At 40.3% G+C, this 27,356-nt stretch overlaps 1 protein-coding gene across 2 annotated transcripts in view; it reads left to right on the forward strand.

Annotated features, from left to right (window-relative positions):
• The window catches only part of ARHGAP10 (Rho GTPase activating protein 10), a 334,414-nt gene that overhangs the window by 229,927 nt on the left and 77,131 nt on the right, over positions 1 to 27,356 (forward strand). For both annotated transcript variants that reach the window (XM_017532769.1, XM_017532773.2), the window contains exons 17-18: positions 6,302 to 6,407; positions 8,359 to 8,518. In XM_017532769.1, the coding sequence (XP_017388258.1) occupies positions 6,302 to 6,407; positions 8,359 to 8,518 (266 nt within the window). The remainder of the gene's footprint in view (positions 1 to 6,301; positions 6,408 to 8,358; positions 8,519 to 27,356) is intronic.

Raw genomic sequence — 27,356 nt, forward strand, 5'->3', positions numbered from 1 at the left:
AATAAATGCTGAGTTGTTTTGATTTCTTCCCTGTGGCATTTTTGGCAAACTGGGAAGAGAGAAATAAAATTTAGTTGGAGGACAATTGTTTCATGTTGTTTGCCTTAAGAGACTGGAAAAAGCAAAAGACTGCCAATTTTAATCTAGAATCCTTTGAGAATTAGGGAAAGATAAAGTGATTATGGAATAAGGTTTTAAATGACCACAATCATTAGTATTATTATCCTACCCTACAACCGATGGCAGTGTATTTGAAATTGGAATGTTAGTATATTTTAGTAGATGAAGAGGTTCCTAAGAGGTAGGAACTTTCTTCTTAAGAGGTAATAGAATCTGTGGGGATAGAAAATAAATTTAAAGAGTTTGTTGAAGGTATCTTCGAACAGCGTGGTGATAAGGATTGTAGAAACGCAGATAGTATGTCACCTTGTGTGTTGCTTCCTGACTTTGTGGGAATGCTGTGATAGTCTTCACAGTAATTTGGATAACAGGACTGTCAGAAAGAAATACGGCTTCTACTGTAATCATTGGCATGGATTTGCACCTAAGTGCAGTTGTGGTTGGAATGGGACCTGTAGTGAGTTGATTTAATGAGAAAAAGTACATATATTAAATGGGTGTATTTTAGGGGCCGTTTCCAATGTAGACTTTAATTTTTTATTTTAATCTCTTGAGCACCCTTATCGGCACTCATTGCCTCTTCTAGAGACTGTGGGAATGAGCTCCTAATCTTTTACATATGGACTTTTAAGTGTCGAATAAAATAGTTACAGAATTCAGGTGGCCAGAATTAGTCTTCCCTTTTGAATGTCGCTGGAAAATTGGGATTGTGGTTAAGCTGTCATTTTATGTGAACAATGACACAGCTTACCTTGTTTTGCTCAGTGTCTGTTAGCTGAGCTGACTGCTAAAATTACCAAGCATCAGCAGTCTTTGTTACCACTTCTCACACCAGCCTGAAGACTAATTTTTGATTCTTCTCAGTCATGTGCAGTGGTTTCCATCTGTTCTGTGGTGATGAGATCGTCTCTTCTGTTCTGCCCTCCCTGCTGAGATTTATCAAGGTTTCCCCTGGGTCCCATCATTTTCTCTTACCAGTTTCTTTCCTGTAGTTTTCTGTTGTGAACCTCCATGCTAATTTCTGGGGTTCACGATACAAATACAAATTTCGTTTCTATTTTGTCACCACAAAAAACACATTTTTTTTTTTTGTTCCTTGTTCTAAAAAAAATAAATTTTCTGTTCAAGGTCGACTGCAAACAATTTTTTTCTTTGAGAAAATTAGGAGAGTTAATTTAACTTTCTCCGTTAGCTGAGTTCCAAACTAGCTAAAAGGAACCTAGAGACCATCCATCTTGGGGGAGCCTGTAATGGACTTTTGACATAGAAATTTATAAGATGAAAATGCAGTTACCTGGTCTATGAGAAATGCAAAAAGATGGTGTCCACCGCCGGAAGGCAGGCAGGCATCCAGCTGGATGCCTTACTGCATGATTTCTACTGCCTTTGAGAATGTTGTAGGCCATGATCTGTGTGTCAGCCTTTTGGCTTCAAAGTCATTGCTGTATCATTTTGATAAGAATGGACTCAGGACTCAAGGTTGGAGTCATGGTGCTTAGTACGAGAGTGACAGCTAAAGACCGAATGCCGGTTTTACCAGAAGAAGGATGATCTCACTGTCACTCAAACCAAAATGCTTGTGTTGCTATGTTCAATATATTTTCTTCCTGTAGTCAAGTTATTTGGGAAGCAACATCATTACCACAAAGGTCTTTTGTTATTTATCATGAAAAACATAACTATAATTGGATCCAAAACATTGGTGTTTGCCTAACTAGAATGTTCTCTCCTTTTCAATAAACCTACCTGGAAGCAAGACAAAAGTCATGTGATTTTTGCTGGGGAAGGGTTCAGAAACCCAGGAATTAAGGGAACTGAATGCTTAATGGCATGCCTTGCTTTTAGCCCGCTGTATTCATTTCACAGTAGATGTGAACGCCACAGGAGAACCGCAACACTTGATGTCTGTTGACTGAAGCACCTTATCCCTTGGGAAGTGTTTGGATGGTTACTGCTAATACATTTCTAAAATTACAGTATTACTGACTTTTGACATTTCAATATTGAAATAATTTATCTGCCTGTATGTCCTTGATAAGCTCCACGATCACATCTTTTTCAGTTTCTGTTAGTTGGCACAGCATCATAAGCAGATGGACATTACAGTGTGGTAGATGCTGATTTGTAGTTACACAATTAAAATGCCTTTTCCACTACAGTAAGCTCCTAATTCCCTGGCATATTTCAAGAATTTGATATTATGATTAATTTAGTATCCTAGTTTTTTTTTTTTTTTTAAGGTAGGCTGTTCATTCTTTGTCAATCAGTAGGAATTAAATTACATTAGCATAAGCAACTTCAGATGACTTCAAAAACTTTTTTGGAGTACCTTAAAGATGTTTTGTTGTAGCTACATAGAGCTTGCTAATAGAAAGCTCTAATTAATGTCAAAACAAGAGAGAAAAATGGTTTTATTTTAAAAGCCTAAAGAGTACTTTTTTGTTTTGTTTTTGTTTTTGAAGAAGAAAAAGTCTTGGCAGAAATGTATGTGCGATTTTAAAATAGATGGGGATGGGCTAGCAGGAGAGAGACTTGAGATAGTGAAAGGTTTTGACTCTATTTTCAAAGTCGATTCCACTATTTTGAGAAATGAAGAAAGTAATTCATAGAGGATGAGAAACTGTTTCTCTAGCTTGTGTTTCTAAATAATGAATCCTGAAGTATTTAAACTAGTTTTTCACTGGAAAAAGATGATTATTAATGGCAAGATAGACTCACAAGTTAGTGGTAGCTTTTTAGTGCAAAGTTTTTCAAACTTTTTAATTTTTGCAATATAAAATTCTTATCCTTAGGTTGTTATCCTTTTCTTTCTTTGGAATTTTGACTATTTTGCAGAGTCTCTGCTTTAATTCTATTTTTTGAAATCAAAGCTGTGCTTTGATATTGTTATATTGTTTTTATTTTCTTTAGTGTTAATGATTACTATTTTGGTTTTTACACCAGATTAATAACTGGATTGTAATTTATCACCTAACCCTTTAGACAGTTGTGTTTTTGTTTTCAGTGATAAATTTAGTTTGTATCTAGAAGCTTTTTTATGATATAATATGATTTGTGTTCTTTACGTGCCTTTTAATTTCTTAGCCTTTTGGCGTTCTTTCTCTTTAGCAACAACTGTCTTGGTGTCCTCTATTGTAAAATATCATTTCTCATTCTCAAATGCTATTATTAGGAACGAACTTATCTTTGCAAACATTTAAGCAATCTAAGTGTTCATAAAATCGATGGTAAAGTATTCCATTTAATGACACTGAAAAATGTCCATGATATATTAAATAAAATAGGTTGTTTAGGCATTTCATTACAAGAAAGGAAGGAAAACTCTGCAGGATTTATTCCTAAAATTTACCAGTTTATTTTAGGATGAGATTTATTATGGGTAGCTTTAAGTCAAGTTTTCATCGAAACATAATGTGGTTTCAAATCAGTATACATCTTAATGAATTTTCACATGTAATTAGCTCCAGATCAAGCAATCAAACATCATCAGAAGCCCTTTCTCATGCCCATGTGGTCATTATCCACCCCTATGAAGTGCGACCGCACTTCTGATGTTGTAGGTTGGGGCTGCAGCATTTGAACTTTATGTAAATGGAGTAGAGTGTACTCTGTATCTGGTTTCTTTTACTCATCTTGTGAGATTCATCCATCTTATATAAAGCAGTCGTTCATTTGTTCTCATTGCATTCCATTTGAATAAAACACAATAGATTGATCTGTTCTACTGTTAAGGGACATTTGTTTTTTTTCCCCCAGTTTTGAGCTGATAGAACGCTGCTGTGAATATAGGAGTATGCATCTTTTAATGAGCATTTATGTGCATTTTTCCTGGTTATATACGTACGAGTGGAATTTTCAGTCAGTCATAGGGAACAGTGTGTTCAGCTTTAGTAGATAACAGCCAAACACTTCTCCAGAGTAGTTGAACTCTTAAATGATTCCTATCTAGCTAGTGTACGGAAGTTTCAGTTGCCTCATATCCTTGCCAAAGCTTAGTATTCATTTAAAGCCATTCTGTCGGTATTACTCTCTCATTGTGGTTTTAATTTCTTTTTCACTGATAACAGGTTTATTCTGTGTTCATAGGGTTTTTTGGTCATAAGAATAAATATTTTTTGCCTGTTTGCCTTTTAGCCTGTATCACTCTTTTTTCCCTAATTGGTTTTTTCTTTCTAATCTGATTGCATGTTATTTATTATATATATGAGATACATTATTTCTCATATATTAATAGAATATATATTATTTCTCATATGCATATTTAAGATTTTTAGCACTTTTTACTAAAGTCATTTTCTCTGCATTATCATCCAAGATTTTAGTATTACAGGTATTTATTTTTGTCATAAGGAAAGAAACTATTATCATTTGGAAAAAATACATGTCCCTTTCTTGATCTGCTTTACTTCTCTTTCCCATTTTCTTCTTTTTTGCTTGCTGAACAAGTGTTCTGAAATCCCACTATTCACCCCTTCTCCAGCAGCTCCCTCTTTGTTTAACCTCCTCATTTTCATAGAAAGGGGCTCTCCATAAACTTGGTGATGCCAGGGCCGCTTCTCCCAGTCTTTCCATTTGACCTCTCCTTAACTCTCGAGTCCACTGGCAGTGCCCAGCCTTTGTGGCTTCTTACTTGCCTTCCTGATGACATCGAACCTCGCTGGTCCTCCCACCTCTTCCTCCTCCTTGGTTGCATTGCCTGCTTGTCTTAGCCCTTGACTTCACATCTTCCTGAACATCTTTGGAGCCCTTTTCCCCACAGTGCACTCAGTTAGCTTTCTGTAGAAGTTGAGCAGCTTTGTTAAGGGAATGTGTTAGTTTCCCAGGGCTACTGGAACCACTAACCATGTGGCTTCCAAGAAGAGGCATTTATTCTGTCACTATTCTAGAGGCTGGAAGTCTGAAATCAAGATGTCGGGAGGGCCGTGCTCCCTCTGAAGGCTGTAGGAGGGATCCCTCCTTGCCACTCCAGCTTCTAGTGGTTCCTGGCAGTCCTTAGCGTCCGTTGGCTTGTAGGGCGTTCTTTCCAGTCTCTGCCTGTGCAGTGACAGAACAACCTCCGCTGTGCTGTCTGCACATGACCACCACCCCTCTCTTTGTTTTCTTATAAGGATACCAGTCATATTGGATGAAGAGACCCCACCCTACTTCATTATGATCTCATCTGAACTGACATCTGCAACAGCTCTCTTGCCAAATTAGGTCGTGTATTAAACACGCCTTTTTATTCTGATGTTTTGACATCTGAGGCCCCACCGACCTGAGGAGACTGCCCTTCCCAGTGCTAGCCAATTCCTGGAGATACTAAACCTCGGCAGGCTTTTCATGTGGAACTCCAACCCAGAGCCCCCTTTCCCCCCTCCCCGCCAGCCTCCTCTGTGGGCCCTTACATTGCAGGCTGTACTCACCTGCCCTCGTCACTTCAGTCCCAATTACCAGCAACTAGGGAGAGCCCCTGCGCTGCACTGCCCACTGAAATCATTTAAACCACCCAGTCCACACCCTGCCTCATCCATTCCTTCCTGCAGAAACTACAGTAAGGGCTTTGCCTACGTTCTTTGTTCTTCCTCTGCCTCGTGATCGACGCTGGTGCTTCCCCACATGGCTCTGCGCAGCATGCTGTGCTGTCTGCTTCTAGGGCTCTGTGAGCCTAAACTTTTCCCTCCCTGACAGTCATTTCCATGCATGCCTTAGCATACCTGATGACATTAAATCCCAGCAGTAATGATCCGAGTTCTAGGGGCTGGAACTTCAGCTTTTTTTTTTTTTTTGGGGGGTGGGGGAATCCAATTCAACCTGTAATGTGCAATAGCCTATATGCCGATGTTTTACTTGTATTCCATTGTGGCATGACCCAATGACTAGACTACATCGAGTAAATGACAAATAGACGTCAAACGCAGCATGCTGGAAGGAGAAGCTGCAGCAGCTGTGTGTTCTTTAATATAAGTGGAGGGAAAGGCACCGATCGCAGCCACGCTGAAATCACGTCATCAGGGGAGGCACGAGAATATCCATCATAAGGAGAAAAATTTCTTTTTCTTTTAAAGGTGGCAAAATATGTTTACATTCTCTATATTTGATAATCTTGAACAGAGGAGCTGTTGTCATTGTTTATCTTGGGAAATGTATTTGATTCTGAGTTCTCTACTAATTTTTTTATCTTCTTTTTTTTTTTTTTAAGAAAGCGGCAGCCCAGAGTCTCGTGTGAATGCAATCCATTTCTTGGTACACAAACTGCCAGAGAAAAATAAAGAGATGTTGGATATTTTGGTGAAACACTTAACAAAGTAAGCCTCTTTTTCTTCCTTATAACTTTCCTCCTTTTGGCCTAGGTGCGGGTAGTGATCTGGGATTTGTGACGGGTGGAACTGGGGCTGCATACACAAGACACCAAGGACCACACCTGGAAGAGCAGGCTGGATGTTTGACTCACTGTGTGTGTTTTGGATGAGCCTGTTGAAATATGCTTTCATGAAGTTATATAATTATTTGCTTAACATCTCTGCCAGCAACTCAGGGTTTGATTTGAAGTGAAAGAAGAGAATATTATACATTACCCTATACAGAGATTCTGGAAATGTGATTATAAGTTGGTTAGAATATTAGCTTGGTTTCACACCTACCTAACTCTTAAGTTTGAACATGTCCTTTAAGTTGGCTTAATTCAGTAACGAGTAGTTATTTCATAGATTTCGTTCTCTTTTCTTCCATCTTTTAAAAGCAAGCAAAATCAAATCAGTGGAGAAATCAGGCCTTTATGTATAGCAATTATTCTAACTGTAGAATTTTAGAGGTGAAAGGAAGCTGAAGACTTTTTGATGGGCTTATTGGGATGTCTCCCTGTTGTAAGTCAAAGAGCATCTATAATTGTTTGCTCTACCTCCTCCTCTGTAGTTCTACCACCTACTTCACTGCAGTTTTTTTGCTGAGACAGAGTGTCTCTCTGTCACCCAGCCTGGAGTGCAGTGGCACTGCAACCTCCGCCTCCTGGGCTCAAGCAATTCTTCCGCTTCAGCCTCCTGGGTAGCTGGGATTACAGGTGCACACCACCACACCTGGCTAATTTTTGTATTTTTAGTAGCGATAGGGGCTCACCATGGTGGCCAGGCTGGTTTTGAACTCCTGACCTCAAGTGATCCACCCTCCTTGGCCTCCCAAAATGCTGCCTTTATAGGCATGAGCCACCACACCCAGCTATATTTTAGAATCTTTATTTTACATATAAAGAAAATGAAGATCAGAAGATACTGTGATTTGTCAAAGGTCCCATTACTAGTTTAGCCATTTATTCATTTGGTCAACAAATACTTAGTGAATGCCGTTTTTAGGTGCTAGTGGATACATAGTTTAATAATATTAAGTCCCAACTTTCATGAAGCTTACTTTCTAAAGGGGAGGAAGATGAAAAACAGATTACAAATAAAAACTTAAAATAACTTCAGATGATAAGTGGCAAAAACACAAAGCAGAGTAAGGGGACAGAGCATATATTGAGTGTGAGACTATAAAGAATGTTATTATGCAAGGTCTTTTTGAGGGTGACATCTTTGAGTTGAGACCTGTGTTAACTTGCAGGGCTGTTGAGAACAGTTGGCTAGGTGGTTCACTGCACAATGATACTAGGCTGAAGGAGTGACTGTGGGTGCTCTGACCAAACTCTGCATACTTTTACAAAGGTACTATGCAGTCTAGTATTCCTTGGAAGCAAAAGTGTAATGATGTGGGGAAAGAGGGAGCTTTCTAAGAAGAGGGGAACAGTATATTAAGGCTTTTGGGGGAAGCACGCTCAGCGCGTACAGTTGGTCCTTTGTGAGTCCGGCATCGGCAGGTTCAACCAGCTGCTGATCAAAAATACAGTATTCCCTGTGGACATGAGGGTTGACTTTTTTTTATCCATGGGTTTCCTGGATTGACTGTAGGACTTGAACATCTGCAGATTTTAGTGTCTGCAGAGGTCTTGGCATCAATTTCCAGGGAGTACTGAGGGCCGACTGTACATGGAATTATTAAGAGAGCCATTATGGCTACAGCAGAGCACCAAAGAAAGGGAAGTAAAGGAGTAGGCAGGAGCATCAGCACGGAGGGTTTCTTGGACCTGGTTATTTCAGAGGTAGATGTTAAGGATGGTTAAGTCTCTTGATCCCTTGCTTTTAAGGATATACAGAGTTGCAGACCATTTACAGTCCACAATTTTTGCCCCTTTGATTAAACAGATTCCTCCCCCCTTATCACTTTTAGTGTTTCAAATCACTCCAAGCAGAACCTAATGACCGTGGCAAACTTAGGAGTGGTGTTTGGACCAACTCTGATGAGGCCACAGGAGGAAACTGTCGCTGCCATCATGGACTTGAAATTTCAGAATATTGTTGTGGAAATCTTAATTGAAAACCATGAAAAGGTAAAATTCTTCTTTTTTTCTTTAAGAGATTTTGTTTTTGGCTTACTGCCACGCAATACACAACGATCCTCTTAGATTTCCCTTCTCTTTCTCTCTGTTTAAAAATACTATTTTATTCTCACTATGATGAGCTTGGTTCTAAGTTCTCATTGAGCTTCTGTCTTATGGAGTTCCATAAATCTGAAATTTATGTAGTCTTTTGTTATCTCACTGGTTTAATGAAGAAGCATTTAATCCAGATGCGAGTTAATATCAAGGCAATTGTGAACTGTTTGTTTTTTGTTACTTTTATTCCTGTCTTTGGATTTCTCACTCAAATTCTGTGTCACAGCAACCCTGTACTCTTGATCAAGTTAGGACTTTGCAACTTGCAAGAGAAAATGAGGCAAGTAAGGTTGAAAGGATGTGAGATGGGGCCAGAGGACCATGAGCATCACTGAGAATAGGGGTTGAGAGTCATCAAGGCCAGCCCTGCTCTGCACCTGGGAAGGTTGCCTGCCCTGCAAAGAGTCTTTCTGGTTGCACCTCACTGTTGTGAAGCGCATGTAAAAGAGGAGAAGTTAGGGAAGGGTAAACTTTTCAAATAGGCTCAGGCAGGGCATCTGGGCAGTGGGGAAGGGTACATATTTCTGGGGTGTGGTGGATGTGTGTGAGCTTGGTTTGACTCAGGAGATCCGTGTTGGGGTGAGCAGAAACTACTTTAATACATTGTACCCTCCCACCATACCCACTCAACATATTAAATCCTGGAAATAAGTACTCTTCATGGTTGTCACCTTGGGATTGCTTTCCCAAATTACTGTTGTTTTCTCCTTGATTACATATTGTCTATGGCTACTCTTAGGACAAAACAGCAGAGTCTGGTAGTTACAACAGAGACCAGATAGCCTGCAAGGCAAAACTATGTACTGCCTGGTCCTTTACAGAAAAGCCTTGCAGATCCCCCATTCTAGACCAATAATTTTCAACCCTGACAAACCAGAATCACCTGAGGTACTTTTTTAAGTGGCTGCATAGCCGTGTGTGTTGTGTTCAGTTTTTGCCTTCCTCAGAGTTATGAGAAGTAGCCAGAAAGGAGAACCACTGATCTAGGGAGGAAACATCTCTTCTTTCTCTATTAAGAACTTAGGAGAGGACTTCAGTCTGGAACACAAAAGAAGGTTTCATTCGTATCTGAGAGGGTTTTTGTTTATAATAGTTAAAACAAGACCCAAGTATGGCATTTGTTGATGTTATATCTGACCCATGGCAGTTTGTGTTTGGACTCAGAATTGGAAGGAGCTGGTGTCTATTCAGTTTAGCTGGGCTTCATTTATAAGTAGGGATGAGACAATTTATGGGGGAACATACGGCAAAAATGGTTTCAGGATGCCCTTGGAGTGCTGTGCTTGAGAGGAGCACCTTGAGGGCCTGCCCCTCCCGCTGTCTCAAGCTTTCACTTATTAAGAAAAATGAAGATGGTGACTCATAGTTAAAAGTGTACCTTTTCTTTTTTATATAAGGATGTAAATATAGTTTTTAAAAACACTCTTTAGGACAGTGCTTTTTTTTTTTTTTTTTTTTTTTTATTTGGTTTTTTTTTTTTTTTTTTTTTTTGAAATGGAGTCTTCCTGTGTTACTAGGGTGGAGTATAGTGATGAGATCTTGGCTCACTGCAATTTCTGCCTGCTGGGTTCAAGTGATTCCCCTGCTTCAGCCTCCCAAGTAGCTGGGACTACAGGTGTGCCCCACCATTCCTGGCTAATTTTTTGTATTTTAGTAGAAATGGGGTTTCACCATGTTGGCGAGGATGGTCTTGATCTCCTGACCTCATGATCTGCCAGACTCAGCCTCCCAAAGTGCTGGGATTACAGGTGTGAGCCACCGTGTTCAGCCAGTGCAGTGCTTTTTAATCTTCTTGGGATCACAGACCTCTGAGAAGCTGACCAAGGTTATTAACCTTTTTGTTAGTAACCCAGAAAAATGCACATAAATCCTTCTTTCCCCTTAATTATTCTAACATTTTCAGTGGGCTCACCTGCATTCCTGAATCTGTGGACTGTAGGTTAAGTATCTCTGGTTTAAAATGAATAATCTCTTAAGCAACTTGCTTTCTTACCTGTGTCTCTATAATCAAGGGAAAACATGACTTTAAAAACCATTTTATTTTCTTTCAATAACTTTTAGATTTTTTTTTTTTTCTTCACTCAGTCACCTGTAGATCAGCACTTTGCTAATAAACGTTCCTGACTTCTGCTTCTAAGATAGGGAGCTTGAAAAGTGTTAGAATGCTTGGTCACTCATTTGTTGATTAAAAGGAATTTTTAAAAGTTGAGATTGCATCACATGCCAGACATGTAGTAGGTGCTGGATGTGCAGATGAACGTTCCAGCTCCCGTTGGAAAGCAGGCCGTCATCTGGGGGCGGAAGCCATGTTTTGGGACTCGAATCCCATAAACTTACCCCAGTCTAACACGTTACATAACTTATTTTCTTAGTTGTCTATTTCCCCCTGCTAAGATCTTTGAGGGCAGAGATCTTTTTGTGTACTTACAGCAATACCTGGCACATATTAGGTGTTCAGTTAATATTTATGGAATGAAATAATGAATTCGATACATTTTGAAGGGGTTGGAGGACTGGGAAAGAAACAGGCAAACAGAAATGTAGTCCCTTTGGGGAAGACATAGCAAGAGCATTTCTTGGGTGCTTGTTGCATTGGCTGTTTGCTGAAGCAGTGCTAGCTTATGCTAATGTTGATTCTCATGGAAAAGTTAAGCTTGAAAGCTGCTGGGGATTTTCTTTGCCATTATGGTAAAAGCAGCTTGTTTATGGGTGTAAGAAGTTTTGTTTGCTCCCCCCACACCCCGCCCCAATGGTGGTGCATTTATGCCTCCTTTTATGGTCTTGTCAAACTGTCATTAAGCCTCATTAGTGTGCACTAAACCATCCAGACAGCTCATGGAAAGATGGCTACTGTTCATTTTTAGAAAGAAAAATAATTAGACTGCAAGCGTTGAAACAGTGTTACAGTAGCTCAACAATCATTCGATTAAATCCTAATTAGGAAACTTTTATGCAATTTATTTGTGAAAATACTGGCTCCGGGTCTTGCTGTTGGATAAAAGGATCTCCATTTCATGCTGCAGCTACCTGTTTTCTTCCCTTTTTGAAGCTGGGGAGATAAGTAAGTGATTTGTCTGCTGGGAAGTAGGTAGTGCTGCTTTCACCTTGTTAGTAAATCTTACAGGAATTTTCAAGTAGCGTCGGTGAGCTAGTTATCATAGTTTCAGCAGACGAAAGTGGCCTCGCTCTCAGAGCTTTACAGAGCTAAGTAGAGGTCTTTCGGTTTTCCTTCTCTTCCTTTCTGGGGCTAGATAGTGCTATGAATGCACAACCAACATTAATTAAGTGCTCAGGCTTTCTATTCAGAAGGGAGGCATGGACGTTGAGTTTCAGATTCTTCACTGTGTGTATGGGTTTAGGGTTGGAAGCAGGGTTGTGTGGCAGGGTTAGCGGGTTGGAGAAGGGGGGGTGTCAGTTTGGATTAGTTAACAGTTCTGAGAACCTTAATTTCCCCATTACCTCATTTCGTCTCTCTCATTTCATCCTTGTACACTTCTGCTCCCACTCCTGGCTCTTTGTTCCTGCTCAGTTGGACTTTGCTGCGAAGCCCAGGTTCTGTGATGAGGAAGAATATTTCTGACAAGGGTGCTTGTGCAGAAAAACTTCATACGGACATGTGGGTCGGCGTTAGCCACAGGTTTCCCTGACAACTGACCTACACGAATCCTCCAGGGGATCCTAACATTTGAAGGGAAAGTGGGGAGGGAAGTATCTAGCCCCTCTTAGTGTTTCAGGACAATGTGAAAACGAGAGTAAGGGCAGGAAACATTTAAAAGAATAGTCTGTGAGAAAGGAAAACATTATAGCAATGGATGGGGGGCAAATGTAGGAGGGGTAAATTGGGGAGGAAAGGAAGAGGCCTATGCATGTCACTGAAATTGACTCTAACAGAGGGGAAAATGACAAGAGAGGGGAGTTACTTTCTTTTCCTCAGTTATTTATTTTTCCTCCCTAGGAATGTGAAAAATGTTGGCTCCAGGAAAGTCACTAAAGCAAAGAGGAAACTTCAATGTGTAATTAAAGCAAGGTTGCTCTAGATGAATTTTGGAGTTAGGAAAAGGTCCCTAGTTAATCTGCTTTGGAGATCACAATTTTCCCTAGCCTCCTTGCTGTATTTATAAATCTGTATGTATTTTATAAGAAACTTAATCCATATGTTTTGGCTTTATTTACACATAATACATTAAGATGTAGGCCGGACGTAGTGACTCACGCCTGTAATCCCAGCACTTTGGGAGGCTGAGGAGGGGCAGATCACCTGAGGTCAGGAGTTCGAGACCAGCCTGGCCAACATGGTGAAACCCCATCTCTACTAAAAAAGTACAAATATTAGCTGAGCATAGTAGCATGTGCCTATAATCTCAGCTACTCAGGAGGCTGAGGCAGGAGAATTGCCTGAATCCGGGAGGTGGAGGTTGCAGTGAGCTGAGATTGCACCACTGAACTCCAACCTGAGCTACAAGAGCAAAACTCCGTCTCAAAAAAAAAAAAAAAAAAAAAAAAAAAAAAAAAAAAAAGAAAAAAAAATGGTTCTGATGCCACATATTATCAAGGTCTTTCTTCCCTTGTAAATGAGAAAATTGTATTTCCCAGGTGGCAGAGGGTACAGTGAACTTTTCAGAGATTTTCAAATTGGGATTGTGCCACAGGATTTGTGAGTTTTGCATAAGTTCTGTTCTTAACAGAGTATACTTGTTATGCATTAATTTGGTGCATTTTCCCCCCCAGTGCCTGCTGTGAGTCATTCATGGTGTGAGATTTGGGGGAAGCAAAGACAGTCCAGTAGGGGAAAGAAGAAATGTCCAAAAGTAGCTACAAGATATGGCAGAGAATAAGTGCTCTGAGCGAGACAGAGAGCGAGTGAGAAAGTGGCGGAGACTTCAGAGGAGAGTTTATGTTCAACTGCAGGGAACCTGGAAAGTTTCCCCAGTAAGTGCTTTGAATCAGTTTTAGAATGGAGTTTGAACAGGTGGAGATGTTTTAAGAGGACATTTTGGGTATGGGAGACCACATAATCAGAGAAACACAGAGAGGAGGTACGTGTTCTGGGAAGGCAGCTCTTGTTGGAACATGGGCAAATGGCAGGAGATGAGATTGGAAAGAGATCCGGGCCAGGTGTGGGAGGTTGAGAATGCTGCTTTAGGACTTCTGCATTTACTTTATAGGTACTGGGACCACTCATGGTTTTCAAGTAAACTGCTTCACAGAACTTCATCTGACAGCAGGATTTGCAATAGGAAATAGAGGAATAAAAGGCTAGGAGAGAGGTTATCTGGCATAGTCGAAGGGCATGGGAGTGAGAATGGGGAGTTTCAGGGTGGACAGCATCTTTTGGTGAGGTGGAATAGGCAAAACCCAAGGACTGGGTTTGTAAGGGGTCTCAGAGGGAAGTGTGATACAGATTCAGTCCTGGGACAACATGGGTGCCACTGATAAAAGGAAGAAACAAAAGGGTTTGGGCAGGAGTAAGATGAGTTAAGTTCGTCACCTGGTGAATTGTAGTTGTCTGTTCAAGATAAGCCCATTAGACAGAGATTTGGTGCTCAGGAGTGAATTTAGGGGTAGAAAGTATAAAATAAGGTATAGTTGAAGACGAGAGATTGGCATAATAAAATGTTTATTGGATGTGCATGATGTTAAATGCTTTTGGTCTATAAAGGGTATTAATGTAATTCTAGTGCATGTGGATGCTTCTTTGCATATCCGTACGCTTAAAAATATGTATTAAAACATAAAATTCCCTTTGCATAAATAGATGTAATAGTATCCCTATATGGGTGTAAAATTATTAGTCTGTATGCTATCTTTTTATACACGTGAGAGAAGTGAGGGGTGAGAACTTAACTTGCTCATGAGCACACAGCTAATAAATATGGCAATGCTTGGGTTTGAACCGAGATTGATCCCCAAAGCCTTTGCTTTTCATCATTAGGAGAAGACAACAATATCCTTGAGAAATACCAAGATTTTCCTGTTAAGGGAAATAGAGGAGTCAGAAGAAACTCAGGCAGGGTCAGGTCGGTTCTACTGTCAGAGCTGTCTAGGGGCATTGTCAAGGATGCCAGATACGCCTCATGAGATGGATGGCATGAGTGAGCTCTTTCAACAGTGACATTTCTTTTCTTTTTTTGAGATGGAATTTTACTCTTTTTGCCCAGGCTGGAGTACAGCTGTGATCTTGGCTTACTGCAACCTCCACCTCATGGGTTCGAGTGATTCTCTTGCCTCAGCCTCCCAAGTAGCTTGGATTACAGACATGTGCCACCATGCCCAGCTAATTTTGTATTTTTAGTAGAGATGGAGTTTCACCATGTTGGCCAGGCTGGTCTCGAACTCCTGACCTCAAGTGATCAATCCGCCTCGGCCTCCTAAGGCGCTGTGTTTACAGGTGTGAGCCACCACACCTGGCCTAACAGTGACATTTCCGTTGAAAGCCAAAGTTGAGATCCACTTGTAAGATGTATGTGAGTGAGTGAGCAGGAATGAGTGATAACAAGTGTCAGTTTCTTTTTGTTTTTTCCTATGACAAGAATAAAGCGGGAGGAAAAGCCAGCAAAGATGTAGAGGGGAGGGACAGAGCAGGACCACTGGTGCCTGAGTTTTACATGGCTCACTGGTCACTCTCATTGTCTAGTAACGTGTTAGCTCATGTCTGGGGCAGGGAGTTCTTTAAAGGAACTTAGTTAAACAGGCAGTGAACTCTCTCAGGAGTGACTGAGTCTGTGTAGATTGAGTCTATTATTGATTTGTAATTTTTGTTGATACATAGTAGGTGTATATATTTATGGGGTACATGAGATATTTTGATACAGGAGTACAGTGTGTAATAATCCCATCAGGGGACATGGAGTCTCCATTATCTCAAGCAATTATCCTTTGTTTGTGTTATGAGTATAATCCAGTTATATTCTTAGTTATTTTTAACTGTATAAGAAATTGTTGACTTCAGTCATCCTGTTATCAAATACTGAATTTTATTCATTCTAACAGACTATATTTTTATGCCTATTAACCATCCCCACTCCCCGTCCCCCCTACCACTGCCACTGCTCACTACCCTCCCCAAGCCTCTGGTAACTGTCATTCTATTCTCTGTCTTCAAAAGTTAAATTGTTTGTTTTTTGCTCCCACAAATAAGGGAGAACATGTAAACTTTGTCTTTCTAAGCCTGGCTTATTTCACTTAACATAATTACCTTCATTTCCATCCATTCTCTTGTAAATGACAGGGTCTCATTCTTTTTTATGGCTGAATAGTACTCCATTGTGTACCACATTTTCTTTATCCATTTTTCTGTTGATGGACACTTAGGTTGCTTCCAAATCTCAACTATTGCCAATAGTGCTGCAGTCAACATGGGAGTGCAGACATCTCTTTGATATGCTGACTTTCTTTCTTTTGGGTATATACTTAGCAGTGGGATTGCTGGATCATATGATAGCTCTATTTTTAGTTTTTTGAGGAACCTCCGAACTGTTTTCCATAGTGATACATTTCTACCAAGGGTGTACAAGGGTTCTCTTTTCTCCACATCCTTGCCAGTATTTGTTATTGCCTGACTTTTGGATAAAAGCCATTTTAACTAGGGTGAGATGATACCTCCTTGTAGTTTTGCTTTGCATTTCTCTGATGATTAGTGATGTTGAGAACCTTTCATATACCTCATTCTTACATTGTGTACATTTTAATGTCATCAAAACTTACATTTATGATTTGTCTCCCTCCTCTTCTTCTCCCACTTCCCAAGGGCCCTGCCCTTGAAGATTCTAAAGAGCTTGTGAAAATTTTCTAAGACCATATTAATCAGGGTGGTTTTCTTTTAATATGTGTCTTGTCAATACTGAAGAATTCGCAATTTAAAAAGGAATATAATGTTACTCTCAGAATTACTTTATATAATAATATAATTCAGATTAGATTGATCTTATTGAGGGTTTGAATTGCATTCTCAATGAGATATGTGAAATGTGGTGCTTTGGTTGACCTTAGCTTTGTGTAGTACTTCAGTGTGCCCTGATACTTCATTGATTTCCTGATGATCGGTATGTTTTTTCTAATGTTAGCCTGTATTAGTCTGTTTTCACACTGCTGATAAAGACATACCCAAGACCGGGAAATTTACAAATGAAAGAGGTTTAGTGGGCTCACAGTTCCACCTGGCTGGGGAGGCCTCAAAATCATGGCGGAAGGTGAAAGGCACATCTCACATGGTGGCAGACAAGAGAACAGAACCTGTGCAGGGAAACTCTTCTTTATAAAACCATCAGATCTCATGAGACTAACTATCCTGAAAATAGCACTGGAAAGACTCACCCCCATGAATTAATTATCTCCCACCAGGTCCCTCCCACAACACAAGGGAATTATGGAAGCTACAATTCAGGATGAGATTTGGGTGGGGACACAGCCACACCATATCATAGCCTTTATGTCTTACAGTTTCTGTGAATGACTTTGTGACAAGGGACAATTACATTTCATGTACTTTAAACATTTCCTGGACAAGGATTCTTTATAACTTTGTAATAAGAATTTTAGCCTTTGTCATAGGGACTCTTGGTAGAATGTGTCATATTTTTTTGGTGTGACAGTGGAGGGCATTGTGGTGGTCTTGCTTTGTCAAAATGGCTGATGGCCTTGTACTGTTCAGAGCTGTCTTCATGGCACTTGCATTTATCCCTGTTTGCAACATGTGCTGCAAAGTCCTCAACTAGCCTGTGTCCTCCAGTCACAGAGGAACCTAGACAAAGCAGTAGGGAGAAGGGCATAGGTGTTTCCCATCAGGTGTCTTAGTCTGCAGTGTGGTGCTCTAACAATACTTGAGACTTTATACTACTATAAAGGGCAGTAATGTAATTCTAGTGCATGTGGATGCTTCTTTGCATATCCATACACTTAAAAAATATGTATTAAAACATAAAATTCCCATTGCATAAATATATGTAATAGTATCCCTGTATGGGTGTAAAATTATTAGTATGTATGTTATCTTTTTATACACGTGAGAGAAGTGAGGGGTGAGAACTTAACTTGCTCATGAGCACACAGCTTTTAAGGAACAGAGACTTTATTTCTGAAGTTCTGTGAGCTAGAAAGCCTAAGGTTGATGAGTTGCATCTGCCAAGGGCCTTCTAGATGCATCATCTCATGGCAGAAGGCAGAAGGACAAGACAGCATGTGAAAAAAGAGAGTGACAGAGAGTGCATGTGCACACGAGTGAGGGCCAAACTTGCTTTTCTAAGGAACCCGCTCTCTTGATAACAGACCTACGCCTGAGATAAGAACATGAATCCATTTGTGAGGGCAGAGCCCCCATAACCTAACGAACTCTTAAAGCACACATCTCTCAACACTGTTACACTGAGGATTACGTTTTCAACATATGAGCTTTGCGGGGCACAGTCAGACCATAGCAGTGTCCAGTGTAATCACCAGAATATTAAATTACATGCACGTGTAGAGGAGTATCACACTGCATTGGTTAACTCATTAATCCTGCAACCCACTTTCTGACCTGCATCTACCTGTCTTTGCCAAAATTGGTAGAATGCATTCGTATTCCTAGGCTCCTTGGTGGAATTGGATCATTCAGTCTCAAGTTGCTGCTGTCCCAGTAATAGCCACGTGTGGACTGTTTTTGATAAGGAGCATCCACTGCTCCGTTCAGGTAGCTACAAACACAATATACATCCTGGTCCTCTTCTATAGGTCGTTCTCTGTCATCCTTTAACATGTGAAGACACTGAGTAGTATGCAAACCGTTTTCCATCAAGTGCAAGGAGTCTTCCAGTCTTGTAGCATGCTTGCCATTTAACGGGAAAAAGAAATCTCTTTAAAAAACGTCTGGCCAAAAATGCTTCTTGTTTTAGCTTTGCTGGCACTGGGTTGCTAGGCAGCACTAGTTTTCATGTGAGAGAAAAATAAATGCCTTAAACAACAACAGCAGCAGCAGCAGCAGCAATAATAAAGCTGCAAAGTTTCTAAAAGCTTTGTGCCTACCTGAGTATTGACTGTTCAATGTAGAAGTCAAAACCCCATAGCAAGAATATTTGACAAATTTTCAGACTTTTTTCCTCCCCCAGTTTTCGTGAATGTTGACTTCTTTGGCGATGCTGTGAAACTTTGCTGTTTTGTGTGTGTGTGTGTGTTTTTTTTTTTTCTCAGCAGGGCCTTGCATTTTCTGGGGTGTTTAAAAAGAGACTTTAAAAGCACAGGAAACTTTCTGTCTTCCTTTCTCTTTCATTTAAGGAGAGAAGGAAAATAAAAATGACATTGTCTTCCTTATTCTGTTTTTCTTTAGCTGTGTCATAGGAAGCTTCTGCTGTCATGTGGCTCTGTGGTGGTGGATTGTATTTTCCCTTGGGTCCAGAGTGGTTTGATGAGAGCAAATTTAGGAGAGAGCCATTCTGCATCATTTTAGTGCCCAGTATAGGCAAAGCACTGGGCGGTCTTCACAAAATTGAAGGGTTTCAGTATAAAGCATGCATAGATTTATTTTTTGTTGTCTAAGAAAGCATACCGAGTACAAGTGAGCAGTACTTGCCAGGAGATGAGTTTTTGATTCAATAAAAGGAAGACCTTCATAATATTTATAATAATGAGAATGTGTTCATGCTAGGGATGGGATTGAGGTGGAAGAAAGCTAGCAGGCCTCTGAGGTCCTGCCCACTCTGACATTCTCTGCCCAAGTGTCTGGAGATGCAAAGCTGCAAAGATAGCTCCTTGGAGCCTAGCTCAGTGCTTAGAACATGGCATTCAATCAGTATTTGCAGAATAAAAAATAATGATGAAGGATATGCCCCTTTTCTTTGTTGCATTTTTAGGTTGTTTATATTCCCAGGAATACCAAGAGCACTTGGAAGATAGGAAGCAAAGAATAAGAGGGTGAGCGTGGTGGCATATGTGTAGGTGGGCGCCAGGGAAGGCACCATCAGATGCCTTTTCTTGAGAACAGGGTAGTGTGGGGTATATATGGGCTTGATTTTTTACCTTGAGCTAGTGCTATTTTTTTCCTTTGTAAAGTGAAGCTTTCAGAGCTCTTTTGTATGTCTCAAGATAAAATTGGGAGCAATAGTAATTAAAATAGCTAACATTGATCAAAAGATGATTATGTACCAGGCACAGGCTGGGCTCCTTCTGTGATATTTAATTGAAACATTCCATAGATGGTATATTTTAATGTGGCACAGTGGGGTCTAAAGTGGAATTCCTTGAGTTGAAATCTCAGCTCCACCAAATTGTATGACTTTTTTTTTTTTCCGATTTTTATTTTAGATTTAGGGGTACATGTACTGGTTTGTTACAGGGATATATTGCACGGCATTGAAGTTGGAGTTTCCATCCTGTCACCCAGATGGTGAACATAATACTCAGTAGGAAGTTTGTCCACCCCTTCTCTTCTCTTTCTCTCTCCCCTCTCTCCTTTTGGAGTCTCCAATATCTATTACTTTCATCTTTATTTCTGTGTAAACCCAGGATTTAGCTTCCACTTACAAGTGATAACATATATTATTTGGTTTTCTGTTTCTGTGTTAGTTCACTTAGGATAACAACTTCCAGCTGCATCCATGTTGCTGCAAAGGACATGATTTTTTTTTTTTTTTTTTTTTTTTTTTTATTTATGGCGCATAGTATTCCATGGTGCATATGTACCACATTTTCTTTATCCAGTCCCCCATTGATGGGCACTTGATTGATTCCATGTCTTTGCTATTGTGAACAGTGCTGCAGTGAACATACAAGTACTGCATGTGTCTTTTTGGTGGAATTTTTCATTTATTTTTTGGATATATACCTAGTAATGAGATTGCTGGGTCAAGTGGTAGTTCTGTTTGTAGTTCTTTGAGAAATGTCCAAAGCTCAGCTTTTCACAGGGGCTGAGCTAGTTAGTGTATAAGCATTCACTTTTTTCCCATAACCTCACCAGCATTTTGGGTTTTTTTGACTTTTTAATCATCCCCATTCTGACTGGTGTGAGATGGTGATAGGGTTTGGCTTTGTGTCCCCACTCAAATCTCACATTGAGAATTCCCATTGTTGAGGGAGGGACTTGGTGGGAGGTGATTGGATAATGGGGGTGGATTTTCCCTATGCTGTTCTTGTGATAGTGAGATTTTATAAATCTGATGGTTTAAAAATGTGTGGCACATCCCCCTTGTTTGTTCGTTCTCTTCTGCTACACCACAGCAAGATGTGCCTACTTTTCCTTCGCCATCCACCATTATTGTAAGTTTCCTGAGGCCTCTCATCCATGCTTCATGTATAGCCTGTAGAACTGTGAATCATTTAAGCCTCTTTTCTTCACAGATTACCCAGTCTCGGGTAGTTCTTTATAGCAGCGTGAGAGTGAACTAATACAGATGGTATCTCATTGTGGTTTCGATTTGCATTTCTCCGAAGATTAATGAGTTGAACATTTTTTTCATGTTTTTTGGCTGTTTGTATGTCTTCTTTTGAGATGTTTCTGTTTGTCTCTTGCCTGCTTTTTAATGTGGCTTTTCCCCCCTTCATTTAAGTTCCTTATTGATTCTGGAAATTAGTCCTTTTCAGATGCATAGTTTGCACATATTTTTTCCCGTTTTGTAGATTGTCTGTTTCCTTTGTTGAGTTTCTTTTGCTGTGCAGAAGCCCTTTGGATTAATTAAGTCCCATTTGTCTGTTGTTGATTTTGCTGCATTTGCTTTTGGGGTCTTCATAAATTCTTTGCCTAGGTGACTGTCTAGAAGAGTATTTCCTAAGTTTTTTTCTAGAATTTTTATAGTTTGAGGTCTTACATTTAAGTCTTGACTCATCTTGAGTTAATTTATTGTATATGGTGAGAAGTAGAGGCCTAGTTTCATTCAGCTGCATGTAGTTAGGCAGTTTTCTCAGTACTATTTATTGAATAGGAAGTTCTTTCCCTCTTGTTTATTTTTTGTCAGCTGTGTCAAAGATGAGTTGGTTGAAGGTGTATGGCTTTCAGGGGTCTCTATACTGTTCCATTGGTCTGTTTATCTATATTTGTGCCCATACTGTGGTGTTTTGGTTACTGTAGCCTTGTAGTATTGTTTGATGCTGGCTTTGTTCTTTTTGCTTAGGATTTCCTTGACTATTGAGACTTTTTTTTTTCCATTCTATATGAATTTTAGAAAAGTATTTTATAATTCTCTGAAAAATGACATTGGCAATTTGATAGAAATAGTGTTGAATCTGTGGGTTGCTTTGGGCAGAATGGAGATTTTCATGGTACTTATTCTTCCAACCCATGTGCATGGAATGCTTTTCCATTTATTTGTGTTTGTGGTATCTTTCAGCAGTGTTTTGTTGTTCTTCTCATGGACATCATTCACTTTCTTGGTTAAGTATATTCCTAGGTTTTTGGGTGTGCGGCTGTTGTAATGGGATTGCATTCTTGATTTGCATCTCAGATGTTATTGATGTAAAGAAATGTTGCTGATTTTTGTATGTTGATTTTGTACCCTGAGACTCTGCTGAAGTTGTTAATCAGGTTTAGTAGTCTTTTAGCAGGATCTTTAGGGTTTTCCAAGTAGAGAATCATATTGTTAGTGGAGAGAGATAATTTGACTTCATCTTCTCCTATTTGGAATGCCTTTCTTTCTTTCTCTTGCCTGATTGCCCTGACTAGGACTTCTAGTACTATGTTGAATAGAAATGGTGAAAGTGGACATCCTTGTCTTGTTCCAGTTCTTAAGGAGAATGCTTCCAGCTTCTACTCATTCAGTATGATGCTGGCTGTGGGTTTGTCATAAATGACTTTTATTATTTTGAGGTATCTTCTTTCAATGCCTAGTTTGTTGGTTTTTTTAAATCATAAAGGCATGTTGGATTTTATAAAATGCTTTTTCTCTGTCTATTGAGATGATCATATAGTTTTTGTTTTTAATTCTGTTTATGTGATAAATCACATTTATTGATTTGTGTATGATGAACCACTCTTACGTCCCAGGAATATAGCAAATCAACTTCTGATATGCTGCTGGATCTGGTTTACTAGTATTTTGTTGAGGATTTTTGCATCTGTGTTCATGGGAGATACTGGCATATAGTTTATTGTTGTTGTTTTGTCTTTTCCAGCTTTTAGTGTCAGGACTGGCTTCAAAGACATGGTTTGGGAGGCATCCCTCCTCCTCTGTTTTCTGGAATAGTTTCAGTAGGATTGGTACCATATCTTTTTTGTATGCCAGGTAGAATTTGGCTGTAAATCCATCTGGTCCAGGGCTTTTCTTGGTTGGTCAGTTTTTAAAATTGATTCATTACTCATTATTGTTCTCTTCAGTATTTCTCTTTCTTCTTGATTCGATTTGGGAAGTTGTGTGGTTGTGTATTTCCAGGAATTTATCTACTTCTAGATTTTCTAATCTGTGTGCATAGAGATGTTCATTGTAGTTTCTGGGGATCTTTTCTATTTATGTGGGATCGGTTGTTATGTTATTTCTGATTGTGCTTATTTGGATCTTCTCTCCTTTTCTGTTGTTAATCTAGCTAGCAGCCTATCAATCTTGTTTATCCTTTCTGACAACCAGCTTTTCATTTCATTGAACTTTAGTATGGTTATTTGGGTCTCAGTTTTATTTAATTCTGCTCTGATTTTAGTTATTTCTTTTCTTTTGCAAACTTTGGGTTTCTTGTTTTCCTGGCTTCTTTAGGTACAAGGTTAAGTTGTTAATTCGAGATCTTTCTACTTGATGTTGGTGTTTTGTGCTGTAAACTTTCCTCTTAATGTTGTTTTTGCATATCTTAGAGATTTTGGCATGTTGTGTCTCTGTTTTTGTTTGTTTCAAATAAATTTTTTATTTCTCCTCTAATTTTGTTGTTTACCCATTAGTCATTGAAGTAAGTTGTTTAGTTCCCATGTATTTGTGTGGTGTTTTTTAGAGTTGTTCTTGGTGTTGATTTCTATTTTTATTCCATTGTGGTCTGAGAAGATGCTTGGTATGATTTCAGTTTTTAAAAAATATATTGAAACTTGCTTTTTGATTGAGCATGTGTTCAGTCTTCGAGAATGTTACATGTGCAGATGAGGAGAATGACTATTTTGGGGTTGTTGTTCTGTAAATGTCTTTTAGTTCCAGTTGGTCACATGTTGAATTTAAGTTCAGAATTTCTTTGTTCATTTTCTGCCTCCGTGATGTGTCTAATGCCATCAGTGAGGTGTTGAAGTTTCCTCCCATTATTATGTGATTGTCAAAGTATTTTCTTAGGTCTAGAAGTTAAGTGTTTTATAAATCTGGATGTGCCAGTTTTGGGTGAAAATATATTTAGAATAGTTAAATCTTCTTGTTGAATTTAACCCTTTGTCATTATATAATGCTATTATTTGTTTTACTGTTGTTGGTTTAAACTCTGTTTTTTTCTGATATAAGAGTAGGGACCTCTGCCCTTTTTTGTTTTCCATTTGTGTGATAGATTTTCCTCCATCTCTTTACTTTGAGCCTAGGGATGTGATTACATATGAGATAGGTCTCTTGCAAACAGCAGAAGATGGATCTTGGTATTAAAATTCAGTTTGCCACTCTATGTCTTTTATTTTTAATCTTTTTTTTTTTTAATACAGGGTTTTGCTCCATCACCCACACTGAAAGTCCAGTGGTATCAGTATGGGTCATTAAAGTTTTGACCTCCCAGTCTCAAGTGATTCTTTTGCTTCAGCCCCCAGTCTCTTCTGGTTTATAAAGTTTCTTCTGTGAAGTCTGCTGTCAGTCTGGTGGGTTTCTTTTTAGAGATAACATGATTTTGTTCTGTAGCTGCCTTTAAAAATATTTCCTTTGCATTGATCTTGGAAAATCTGATAACTATGTGCCTTGGACATGGTCTCCTGTATAGTATCTCACAGGAATTCTCTGGGTTTCTTTCTTTTTTTTTTTCTTTTTGAGACAGAGTCTAACTCTGTTGCTCAGGCTGTAGTACTGTGGCACAATCATGGCTCACTGCAGCCTTGACCTCCTCCCAAGGTCAGACAATCCTGCCATCTCACTCTCCTGAGACTGAAGCTGGGACTACAAGCATGTGCTATCACGTGCAGCTAATTTTTTTTTTTTTTTTTTTTTTTTCATGTCAAGATGGGGTCTCCCTATGTTTCCCAGGCTGGTCTTGAACTCCTTGGCTCAAGCAATCCTCCCACCTCAGTGTCCCAAAGTGTTGGAATTACAGGTGTGAGCCACTACACCTGGCCTGGATTTCTTATATCTGCATTTTAATCTCTCTAGCAAGATTGGGGAAATTTTTCTGGATTTTATCCCCAAATATGCTTTCCAAGTTGTTTATTTTCTCTTCTCTTCTCTCAGGAATGCCAGTAAGGCATATATTTGGTTGTTTGACATAATCTCATGTTTCTCAAATACTTTTTTTTTTTTTTTTTTAAAGACAAGGTCTCACTCTGTTGCCTAGGCTGGAATGCAGAGTTGTAATCATGGCTCATTGCAGCCTCGACCTCATGGGTTCAGGTGATTTTCCTGCCTCAGCTTCCATAATAGCTAGACTACAGGTGTGCATGACCATGCCCTGCTAATTTTTTAAATTTTTTGTAGAGATGGGGTCTTACCATGTTGCCCAGGCTGATCTTTAAGTCCTGGGCTCAAGAGATCTGCCCTCCTCGACCTCCTAAAGTGCTGAGATTACAGGCATGAGCCACCGTGCATGGCTGCTTTGTTCATTTTTTTAATTTTTTTAAATTTTTGTCTGACTGGGTTCATTCAAAGGACTGGTTTTTCAGTTCTGAAATTCTTTCCTCTGCGTGGTCTCATCTGCCATTAAGGCTTCTAACTGTATCCTGCAGTGAATTTTTCAATTCTAGAAGTTCTGTTTGGGGTTCCTTCTTAACATAGCTACGTCATTTTTTTTAATCTTGAATCATTTTTGTGTTGCTTCTTTTCTTTTCTTTTTTTTTAGACAGAATTTCGCTCTTGTTACCCAGGCTGGAGTGCAATGGCGCGATCTCGGCTCACCGCAACCTCCGCCTCCTGGGTTCAGGCAATTCTCCTGCCTCAACCTCCTGAGTAGCTGGGATTACAGGCACGTGCCACCATGCCCAGCTAATTTTTTGTATTTTTAGTAGAGATGGGGTTTCGCCATGTTGACCAGGATGGTCTCGATCTCTTGACCTCATGATCCACCCACCTCGGCCTCCCAAAGTGCTGGGATTACAGGCTTGAGCCACCGCGCCCGGCTTTTGTGTTGCTTCTTGTCTTGGATTTCAACTTTCTCTTTGATCTTGCTGCATTTCTTTGCTACCCAGATTGTGGATTCTTTATATGTCATTTCAGACATTTCATTCTGGTTAGGATCCATTGCTGGGGAGTTAGTGGGATCATTTGAAGGTGACAGAACAGTTTGGCATTTTCTACTGCTGGAGTTCTTATGCTGGTTTCTTCTCATTTGAAAGAACTGATGTTTTCTTTATTTTGATTTTGCTGTTGTTTCGATGAGAGTTCTTGATTTTTTATTCTTGCCCTCTGGGCTCTTACAGTGGCATATACCATGTATGATTGTTTGGCTTTGTTTCTGAGTATTTTCAGAGTTTCATGGCTGTTTACGAGTTTCTTGGTTGTAGATAGGTTCCTGCAGTGGCTTTCTCAGATGTTGCTTGTAGGGATGTAATTTTGTTTGGTGGTGGTGTTTAGGCTGCAGTCCAGTAGATGGCACTTAAGAGTAATAGCTGCCGGGGGAATGGGCAGAGGGAGGCAACAGAGAAGCATGAAAAGCACCCTCCCCCACTGCACATGTGCCTTCAGCGGGTGGAGGCACTGGAGAAGCCCAGGAATCAGTTTCTTTCAGCCCAATCTCTCCAGACCACAATAGGAGGAGGCACTGCCAAGTCCCCCACAGCCAGTGAGGAGAGGGGCAGGGAGTATGGGATGACACCCTCTCCGTGTTAGTTCCAGGGCTGTGGTGGTGCCACCTTTAGCAGCTAATGCCATGCCTGTGTTCCTTTGACCCAAGATGGCCTTGGAGGCTGTGCTCCCACCTCCCTTGTGGAAGGATTGCACCAAGATTTGGGTCTCCAGATCTGGCTGTTTTCACTGACATGGTGTCTGTTTGAGTTCCTTGGTTATAGAGAGCCTTTTTGTGGTGGCTTGTGAGCGGACTCACTGCCTCCTATAGGACCAGGGGTCAGTGGTTTCAGGAAACTTACCTTGTTCCTGAGTGCTGTTTGCTTGCATCAGTAGATTTGTTATTGTGTTGTGCCATTCAACCTCTAGGCCAAGATGTGGCTTTTAGGGGTGAGAGTCAGCTGTGGCCAACACAGTCAAGTATATACTTGATCCTTATTTACTGTGCAGGCTTTCTGTTGTCTCAGGGCCGATCTGTGGAGTGCACAGTGGTCTGAGCTCCCTGCTTCAACTTGGAGGAGGGCATCAAGACGGGCAGACCAGACCAGGCAGGCCCACCTACAGTTCCCCAGTGGCAGGTCCGAGCACCAGCTCTGAGGGGCTGGTCCAGTGGGTGGCTACCAGGAACCTGGAGGTGTGCCTAGATGTGGAGCTGGGAAACTCACCTGGCCCCAAGTTCTCTGCATGAGACAGTGGGGCTACCTAATCTTCTCATCCAGGAGAGTGGGTCCCCCAGGTGCTGAGAGATCTGCCTGGGTATGGAGCAGAGAGGGCCCTGTTGCACCACGGTCTCTGTACAAGAAGGGAAGGGTGGCTCTGGCTGCAGATCCAGGCAAGTGGGTGCTCTGAATGCCCGGAGATAGTTGTGGGCGTGGAGAAGAGAGGGCCTCACTGCACCACGGTCT

The sequence above is a fragment of the Cebus imitator genome, unplaced genomic scaffold (assembly GCF_001604975.1).
Source record: "Cebus imitator isolate Cc_AM_T3 unplaced genomic scaffold, Cebus_imitator-1.0 Scaffold4, whole genome shotgun sequence".
Taxonomy (NCBI): Eukaryota; Metazoa; Chordata; class Mammalia; order Primates; family Cebidae; genus Cebus; species Cebus imitator.